This window comes from Oikopleura dioica, chromosome XSR (genome assembly GCF_907165135.1).
Source record: "Oikopleura dioica chromosome XSR, OKI2018_I68_1.0, whole genome shotgun sequence".
Taxonomy (NCBI): Eukaryota; Metazoa; Chordata; class Appendicularia; order Copelata; family Oikopleuridae; genus Oikopleura; species Oikopleura dioica.
The window spans coordinates 251,135-260,311 of record NC_137294.1 but is presented as its reverse complement, the minus strand read 5'-3'; the positions used below and the strand labels follow the sequence as shown (position 1 = coordinate 260,311).

Sequence of the window (9,177 nt, the reverse complement as noted above, 5' to 3'; positions counted from 1 at the left end):
AAATTATCGATAAAATTAAAAAATCTAAAATTCGCGCAGCGAAAAAGATGAAAGCGAAAATAAAGGGATTAGGCGTTGTTTGCTCGGATCCGGATTTTGAGTTTCACTCCGACGACGATTTTGATTTTCCTTCTTTTTCTTTCAAATTCGCCCGCGCCAATTGGCCCGCGCTGCTGACGTCATAAACTACAACGTGGAGCTCTTTTTCGAACATTTCCCAAGAAATCGACCATGATTTCGCTAGAAGTTGCATTTATTGGTGAATTGATACAGTAGATTCTTGTTGGGCGTTTTATTTTTCATTGGAGTCAGAAATTTTGATTTTTTCGTCCGGAAAATGGCGAATTTTTCGCCCGGCTCGAAAACCTTAGTCAGGGTCAAAATAATTTTAAACGAAAAGCCACGTAGCGCCTTTTTTAAACGAAGCCGCAAAGCGGCTTCGCAAAGTTTATTTTTCAATCAAATTTTAAATTCTGGCGAAGCCGCTTTGCGGCTTCGTTTTTAAAAGCCGCTACGCGGCTTTTCATTTATGATTAGGGCCGACGAGCAAAAATTCAACCCCAAGAACCCTTTGTGGTAAAGCCTTGAAAATTTGGGACAATATGTATTTAGGCCTAACTAAAAAATTGTTATTGAAATTTTTTTGGTCTGACCACGTGATCACGGGTTACAGACCCTCGAAAAGCTAGAAAAGCTTGCCGAGCTTGATCCCCTTATGGGATCATCTTCTCGTTAGGCCAAAAAGAAAGGTCTTGGTTTGTTCTAGTGGTTTAGCCAAAAAAATTCTTGGTGCCGTCTTTACAGGAGACAGTAGAAGCTATATAAGGACTCAAAACTAGCTAAAATTGAGGTAAAAATCCAGGTTTCACGGGTTACTTAGGCCAAAATACGTTGCAAAAAGGGCCATTTTGGACGCTTCAATTCCCTCTCGCGATTCATGAGATCTTGCCACCAAAAATGTTTTGGATTCTATAGGAAGAACTTTTTATGCTTTTTCATGTTAGCTACATTATGATCACATGCGGTCAGGGGATCGAGGTTGGCAAGCTTTTCAAGCTTTTCGAGGGTCCGTATCACGTGATCACGTGATCATACCAAAAATTTTCAATTACAAATTTTTAAGGTTGGTCGAAATACATATAGTTCCAAAAATTTAGGCAGTTACCTGAAGGGGTTTTAGGGGTTTATTTTTTGGTCGTCGACCCTATTTATGATCTTTTAAACCCTGACTCAGGTTTACTTCACAAGATGCATCGTGGAAAATGAAATTAAGAAAAACTACTACTTAGTTTTAGATTTTGATTAAACTTTGAAGAATTGAAGAAAAAATATATGGTTTTTGAATTTATTATCTTTTTTCAAAACATTGAAGTTGATGAAGCGAAGAAGTTGAACAAGCGAAGAAGAGGAAGGTGCTTCATTTTATCAAAAAGTTTTTGATTTTTGTTTTCACAGTTTAGTCGGGAAATTTCTCGATGGATACCTTCTGTATCTTTTTGAAATCATTTATGCTTATTGATTCTAAAGCCGAAATTCCGTGATTTTATGCGGATTTCGACCGAAAGAGGGCGCTTTCGCTCTCTCGGCGGGTGAGCAGCAAATTTTATCTTTGCTTTGAATCAATCTTATCGCTGCGAAATCTGTCTTTAGTTCTGACCTGCGAGAGAACAACTCGGAAATGATTTACAAAATCGATATATTTTTTATTATCAGAAATGCTTATCGTTATTTTTTCAGTAAAATTGTTCATCGACGTAGGACGAAATGCCAGGAAAAACATGTTACTCTTGATTCCATTTTATCAAATATTTATTTCTCGAGGATTTCTTGAAACAGTTGCACCCAACGTAACAGCAGCTATTCTTTATTTTGTTTCATTTCATTTTTGGTGCTTTTTGCAGATCTGAGTTCGTTTAAATCGCCCAAAATCGAGGTCATCATAAGAGAGGCAGCGCGCTATCCTAATATTTGAGAAGCCCAAAAATAAACTCCGATTATCAGTTTCAGTTCTCCGTCCGATTCGTCCGAATTTTACCGCGATCTTCAAATAATGCCATTTATTGCATTTACTATCAATCAGTTACAGTACTAAGCCTCAGTCTAGGCTCCGCAACCTGTGTGAAAAACCTGACTCAGGTTTCTTCACAGGCTTCAGTCTTCGTTGTCTCCAGCATCAGTAGAAAGGGACAAGATTCTGTCGACGGAGCAATCTATTTGTATAAAAATCTGAATGCGCAGTATTCAAGGATTTCTAGCATCACTTTTTGAAGCAGGTGACTTTTGAGTTTTATTGAGCTTGGCCGCTCGACCGGGAACTCGAAAGCCTGTCTCCCCAAAGGGCAGGAGTCTGTTCCCCTCCTTTTCATTCTTGCTCCGTTTTATTCCCGAGATTTTTCTTCCTTTCAGACGAAAAAAGAAAGAAAGTGTCCTCTTCAAACTATTTGATCAAGTGGAGCCTTTTAAGAGAGATTAGCACTTCCGAGTGAATTTTGAAGCCTAAATTTTCAAGTCTCGGTAAGTATTCTAGCAAAATCCTGACTTCCGCTTTTTGACTCAAAAGTCTGCTCGAGGCAACCTGAGTCAGGGTTCTAAAGAGTAAAATGAAAAGCCGCGTAGCGGCTTTTAAATACGAAGCCGCAAAGCGGCTTCGCCAAACTACCAACTCAATGAATATTTTTAAGTAGCGGCTTTTTTAAACGCTTTGCGGCTTCGCTACATAAAAATATTCATTGAGTTGGTAAGTTTGGCGAAGCCGCTTTGCGGCCTCGTGTTTAAAAGCCGCTACGCGGCTTTTCATTTTACTCTTTAGAACCCTGACTCAGGTTTTCTACTCAGGTTGCCGAGCACTTGGTGAAGTTAAGTGCTCCTTGAAAGCAGTAGATTAAATAGTAAAAGCGCGTTAATTTGAGAATTGGCGAATTCTATTTTGTTCTGGTCCAGATTCTCAATCGAGTAGTACGCTCTCAGTCAGGTGGAACGGACTGTTACTGATCTGAGTAATCCGCCGGCGGCGAGGTCTCGTTTTTCCCTTTCAGATGCGAGGAAGAGAGATGCTCCCCCTTTTTCCAGAGCAATGAAGGGAGAGAGCTAGAAGAAAAAGTCACCTAGAAGAGCAGCTGGCCTTTATCGGCTTAGAACACATGGCGAAAAATCGGAAGTAGGTAGATTTTCGTTGTTGTTTTCGATCGATTAATCCGCCGGCAGCGATTAGTTGCCCCTAGAGCGAGCTACTCTTTCATCCTTTCGGAAAGGGAAGCAGTCACGTGCCCAGGTGGTTGTGTGCCTAACTCGTGTCCGCTAATCGCTGACTTACGCCAGTAAGAACAGTGGCCGCCCTGCTGTGACCCCTCAACACCGCCGCCTTTTCTTCACCAAGCTTTCCCTCACAACGCATGCCCAAACAACAAAATTTTTTAAGAGACTAAATGCCACACAGAATGGTCTAACCGATGTTCCCCGCCTTCTATTCGCAAGTTCCTTGCTCAGTGGATTCGCTCAGTTCTTCTTATACGCACAATATGACGACTTCTCGATCTATGCCGAAGAAGAGTCCAATGATCCAGCAGAGAATACTCTACCTGTAAGTATCAGATCAAAATTTCAATAGTAAGATCATAGATTTGAGCTTCATCTTTCCATAAAATTAAGAAAATAAGGGTATCCCTTTCTTAAAGTCCATTTTTGGACTTAAATCATCATTCGCAAGCTTTTAATTATGACTTTTTCTCCTTTAATTAACGCGTTGACACCCATATTTCATTTTTACCAAGGGATAGTTCACACCCTTAATTAAGAAAAAAGGGTATCCCTTTCTTAAATCTTGAAGAAAAATCTACTTTTTCGACCGAAATCATTATTCGCAAGCATATATATTGAGACCTTTCTCCTTAAGTTAACGCTTTGACACCCTTATTTTATTTTTACCAAGGAATAGTTCACACCCTTATCTATTCGTTTCCAATCAAAATTTTCAGCAAAACATCAGCTACGAGCTAATCATCGGCAATGAAACGTACACGCTGGACAATCTAGCCACCTACAATGTTTCTGTTGAGCTGCAGCTTCCCGATACCCGCTCCTTGCGGCATCTGTTCATGTTGAACACCGCCTTTATCGACGCGGTTTGGCAGCCATTCGAAACGATCGAAGACTTCTTATTCGAGCTACTTACTCTCCAAGTCGACGATCATTTGGACTACGTTTCTAACAACTGGCAAAAGGTACGCTTTCTCAAAATCTTCTTGAAAAACCTTCCCTTACTAACTTGAATCAGGAGCACCAATTCAATACTACACTTCCTGCCAAACTCTTTCTTGCCTTCAAGGTTAAAAATCGTCTCTTTTACTCGTAAAAATGTCTCTTTTTTTACAAAAATTGTCATTTTTTCTCGTCTATGTCTTCAAAAATCAATTGTAGAAAAATACTCATTTCTCTTAGGTGGCCAAGTTCGAAACAGGCTACCTGATCTGCCTCGCCTTCGGTCTCCTTTTCGTCATTTCTATGCCCATCGTCGGTTTGATTTTCTGCTCCTGTCGATTGTGCAACAACTGCGGCGGAAGAAGATACCAGGACATCAAGGATGCCAAATCGGGCTGGCGAATATTTCATTTCCTCGCGCTGATGCTGACCAATTCCATCCTCATTATTCCAATGGTGTTCATCTTTTTGACGAATGATTGGATCGGAACTGTTCTTCAAGAAGCTGGACCGGCTGTTCTTGCGAATATTGATCACATTTATGGATATACAGGAAAAGAGATCGGAAATCATTAATAAAGTAACAGTGACATTCTGATTTTGATCTCGAAAAAGGTTCAATAAAGACGCAAATGGACGACATTTACAACAACTACAAATTCGTCGAAAACTTGACGACTCTTCAACTGGAAAACATCGGCAGCGTCCTCGGCGATCCGATTCAAACGGAGCTGCGAGCGAGTTTTAACCCTTTATTCGGCGAACTCGGCGAGTTTCAGATCGTCCTCGACGGAGTGACGAGCACGCTCTCTTCTGTGGATCAAAACTTGGCGAGGATTTCGAACGGCGTCAAGACTTTCGAAGGGACGCTGGAAACAATCAAGACCAGCATCGAAGCGGATCTGGCATTCGACAATTGCGACAAGAACGCGGCGTGCAGCATGCTCAAGGGATTCACCGCCAAATTGCAGCTCGGCGGCGACTTTCAGTCGGTAAGTTTCTGGACGAGTATTTACCCAGAGCTGCGACAAGTCGCCGACTTTTTCAAGTACATCTACTACCCCTTCATTGAGACAGTGAGTTTTATGCTCGGTGAGATCGATTTTCTGGTGTTTGAGAAAAACGATATAGAGAGATAAGATGGTGCGCTTCTTCTTTTGGTGAAAAAAAGATGATTCATTTGCAATATGAAAATTCTAGCTTCAAGCTCTCCCCGATTCTCCTCATTGATTTAAAAATAATTCTAGCTTGACGATATGTCGTTGGAAATAAAAGAGCTGCAAGATGCTCTCGCGCGATACAACCTCACAAATGTCATCATTCTCGGCGAAAACGCAATCAACGACATTCCAAACACAATCGACCGCTACACGAGTTCCATGATCAACGACATCATCGGCCCTGGCGGCATCTTCGAAAGCGTCGACCAGGACGTCCAGCGCGTGATTGACCAAGTAGACGACTACCTCGACGTCAACAACACAATCGACCTGCAAGAGCACCGGCAGACGGTGCAAGACATTGCCAACGAAATTCCAGAGGCGGAAAAGTACAGAAACATTATCGGCTTGACGATAGGCAGCATGGTAGCGCTTGTTGTCGGCGCAAACTCGCTGGGAATTATGCTCGGCTTTTGCGGCTACAAACGCGAGGCAACGCCGACAAACAGATCTTCAGCGTCGAATCTGGGCGGCATTTTCTTGATGATGTCGGTCAGCTTCAGCTTCATTTTCGGCTGGCTTCTGATGATGCTCTCAATTATCGCCTTCACTGTAGGCGGCCACGGAGAAAAGTACTTTTGCCAGACGATGCAGGAGGACTCTCAGGGCAATTTCACCGGCCTGGAGGTAAACTATCCTTTCTTTGATTAGTTTTATTTATGGCTAGTTTTTGCACGACCTGGGTGCCTCGATGGGATACAACTATCCCCTCGATCTTGTCCGCCCAGTCAATTTTACTTTCGAAAATTCCACCGAGAATGGGTTCATGTCGCCGACTGAATATTTTTCGTAAGGAAAAAAACACGTCTTCCTTGTTGTTTTCCATCATTTTTTTAACAAAAATTGTCGTACCAGAGTCCCCACGACCAGAGTCGTTAAATTTTGCCACATTTACCCCCTTAACTTTTGATAAAACGTACCCCTGTATTCTTTAAGTGTTTAAAATGACGACGTGACAACGTAAAGATGACTCATTTGCGACGTCACGTCGTCATTTCCAACACTCAAAGAATACAGGGCTACGTTATATCAAAATTTAAGGGGGAAGATCTCCTTTTTTTCACATTCATTTTTTACTAAAAAAACTTAGTTCATCTCACAGCTCGCAAGTTTGAATATCAGCATAAGCAGCAACTCGTCAATATCGTCATTAGATTTGTCCTCATCCTTATTGTATGTATCTGTGCAGGTCTTGAAAACCCTCTTAAATGGCCCAAATTTCAGGATGTGTAAAAACAACACGGGTTTGTACAAATTGCTCGAGCTGGACCAGATGTTCGACTTGGACGAGCTCTTCAACTTGACAAAGTACAACCAACTAGTGGACGAGCAATTCGATCAAATAGGAGCTGTGCTGAATGGAACTCTCGACGGATTTCTCAGCGAAGATGATATAGCGAATATTGAAGTGTTGAAGAGTGAGTCTCTCTTCCTTGATTTCAACTCGTGATCACTCATTCTTAGATGGTTCCTGGAGACATATCGACTACGCAACTTACTTGAAAGAAGTAAATAAGGGTCTCACATCGATCGATCTTGAGAGCTTTGCTGGGATGCTGAATGAAACATCTGTCGACATCGAAAACAACCCCTCGCCCATGACAAATATCGAAAAAGCGACTACTGTTGCTAAATTGCAAAAACACAGGTGAATATTATTAGCCAAAGCGAGTTTCGTTTCGGGAAAAAATTTCGACCTGTTCTTCTTTGGCGACACTGGTGACGTCGCCGAATGTCGCTGAATGTCGCCAAATGTCCCTGAATGTCGCTGAATGTCAAGACATTTCGGCGACATTCAGCGACATTCAGCGACATTTGGCGACATAACCAGGGCGCCCAGTCTTTTTCTATTGTTTTTGTTCAGCTACGATGTTCTGAATCTGTATCAAACGCAAATCGAGCCGCTGGAAAGTGCCCTCGCCGATCTGGAAAACGATTTGGACAATTTGAAGGACACGGCGGAAACTGTCGACTCTTCGCTCGATGCTTTAATCGAAGAAGCCCGCATTGTTAACGAAACTCTCATTACAGTCACGCCCGAAAGGTGACTTTTCGAAAAACCCATTTTTAAAATTCATCTCTGTTTCAGCTTGAATCAAATCGCGAGAAGATACTCGAGTGACATCGCCGGCCGAATTCAAACCTTCTCGTCCTGGCTCAAAGTCCAAGTGGAGGAAAACGTCGGAGCGTGTCAACCGATTTACGGAATTTATACAAATGTCATGAACATTGCCTGCTCCTACTTTGTCGACTCGTTAAATGCTTTTTGGTTTTCTTTGGCTTGGGCGACAGGTGAGCCTTCGTTTTTGAGCGAGAATTACAGTGGACAATCCTAAAATCGGTGCACACGATTTTCAGCCAATCAGATAGCGGCATTCCTTTTTTGGCCAATCAGAGCACAGAATAGAGAACTGGACTCGGGAACCTGAGTCAGACTCTTTTCATTTTAGCTCTTCCAGAGCCTGACTCAGGGTTTTTACTCAGGTTGCCGAGCCCATTTCTCTACTCTGTGCTCTGATTGGCTCAAAAGGAATGCCGCTATCTTATTGGCTGAAAATCCAGTGGGCCGATTTAAGGATTACCCACTGTAACTTCGATGAATTTTTTCGATTGTGATTTTATGTTTCAGTATTTTTGATCCCTTCGATGATTTTCGGCGCGAAACTGCACAAGTGGTTCCGGCGAATGAAGCAAGAAGAGTATTTCGACGAAGTGGCGCTGGGAATGAACCGCTCCGGCCAGTTCTATAACGAGTACGGCGGCAGGCGAACGCACTCTTACCATAACCCACCTCCATTTAACCCTCACTTCATCAAACCGTCGCCTAGCTGACGATGGTAAAGTAGCACTGCTAAATTAACGCGCTCGTTTAGGGGCTTTGACTCTGAGTCGGATTATTCCTACTCCGATTAGCAGCTCACAAATTTCAACGCAGTAAGATTCCTGTTGTCATTTTTATGCCATGTAACAAATGACTGTTAAATTTAACCTATTCGCGCGTATTTACCAATTATTTTGCAAAAGGGCTTTCTTAACCCATCTTATAACCAATAAAATGGTCGAAGATTGGAATCGACCAATAAAAATCACTTTTTCCAAAAAATTGGTAAAATGACTCGAAGAGGTTAAAATTTTAAAATTGCGAATTCTCATCAAAAAATAGTAACCAGCTGGCTTTTTATTAGAAAAGACACCGTTGTCGCCTAAAGAAGAACAACTTGCCAAATAAAAGAAAAAGAAGCCGCAGCGTCCAAAAGAACTAAATATTCAATTTCTGTAAAAAGCGATTCACCTCGACTGACCCTGATTTACAAATACAAGTTCAAACAAACTAGAAAACGCATCCAATTGCATAAAAGAAAGGGTTGAGAGAACTGATTCTATTTTCGCTTCGGAAACTTGGTTTGACTTCAAGTTTTTGATTTTCTTCTGAGAAATCGTTGTCGAAACGGAAAATTTTACTGAAATCAAGGAGGAAACGGAAGATTCAAAAATCTCTAGAACAAATTTTTTAATAACTAAAAGCTACTAACAATTTTTCTAGAGCAATTTCGAGAACAAAGCCGCGAAAATAAATCATTTTAAAAATTTTTTAATTAATAATTAATATTTAGAATATGTTTTTAAATATAATTAATATTTTCTATTAATTATTTAAAATTTATTTTGAATTTAATTAATTTAAATCATATATTTGTAATAATTTTTAATAATTCAAAAATTAAAATATTTTTTGAATTAATTAGATTAAAAAAATAAT

The 9,177-nt window shown here is 41.0% G+C and overlaps 1 protein-coding gene across 1 annotated transcript; it reads left to right on the top strand.

Annotated features, from left to right (window-relative positions):
* The first annotated feature begins 1,011 nt into the window (after positions 1–1,011).
* LOC145706948 (prominin-1-A-like) lies at positions 1,012–8,742 on the top strand. Its single transcript, XM_081784406.1, has 13 exons — positions 1,012–1,077; positions 3,419–3,580; positions 3,975–4,220; positions 4,438–4,765; positions 4,813–5,189; positions 5,445–6,044; positions 6,085–6,206; positions 6,642–6,835; positions 6,882–7,065; positions 7,282–7,461; positions 7,507–7,709; positions 8,047–8,254; positions 8,603–8,742. The coding sequence occupies exons 1-12, from the start codon at positions 1,012–1,014 to the stop codon at positions 8,247–8,249; spliced, it is 2,865 nt and encodes a 954-aa protein (XP_081640532.1). The 3' UTR covers positions 8,250–8,254; positions 8,603–8,742.
* Positions 8,743–9,177: the final 435 nt, after the last annotated feature.

Coding starts and splice junctions, on each gene's coding strand:
- LOC145706948 (XM_081784406.1), top strand. CDS start 1,012: ATGATCACATGCGGTCAGGGGATCGAGGTTGGCAAGCTTTTCAAGCTT. Junction 6,045..6,084: donor GCAATTTCACCGGCCTGGAG/GTAAACTATCCT, acceptor ATTTATGGCTAG/TTTTTGCACGACCTGGGTGC. Junction 7,710..8,046: donor TTCTTTGGCTTGGGCGACAG/GTGAGCCTTCGT, acceptor TTTATGTTTCAG/TATTTTTGATCCCTTCGATG.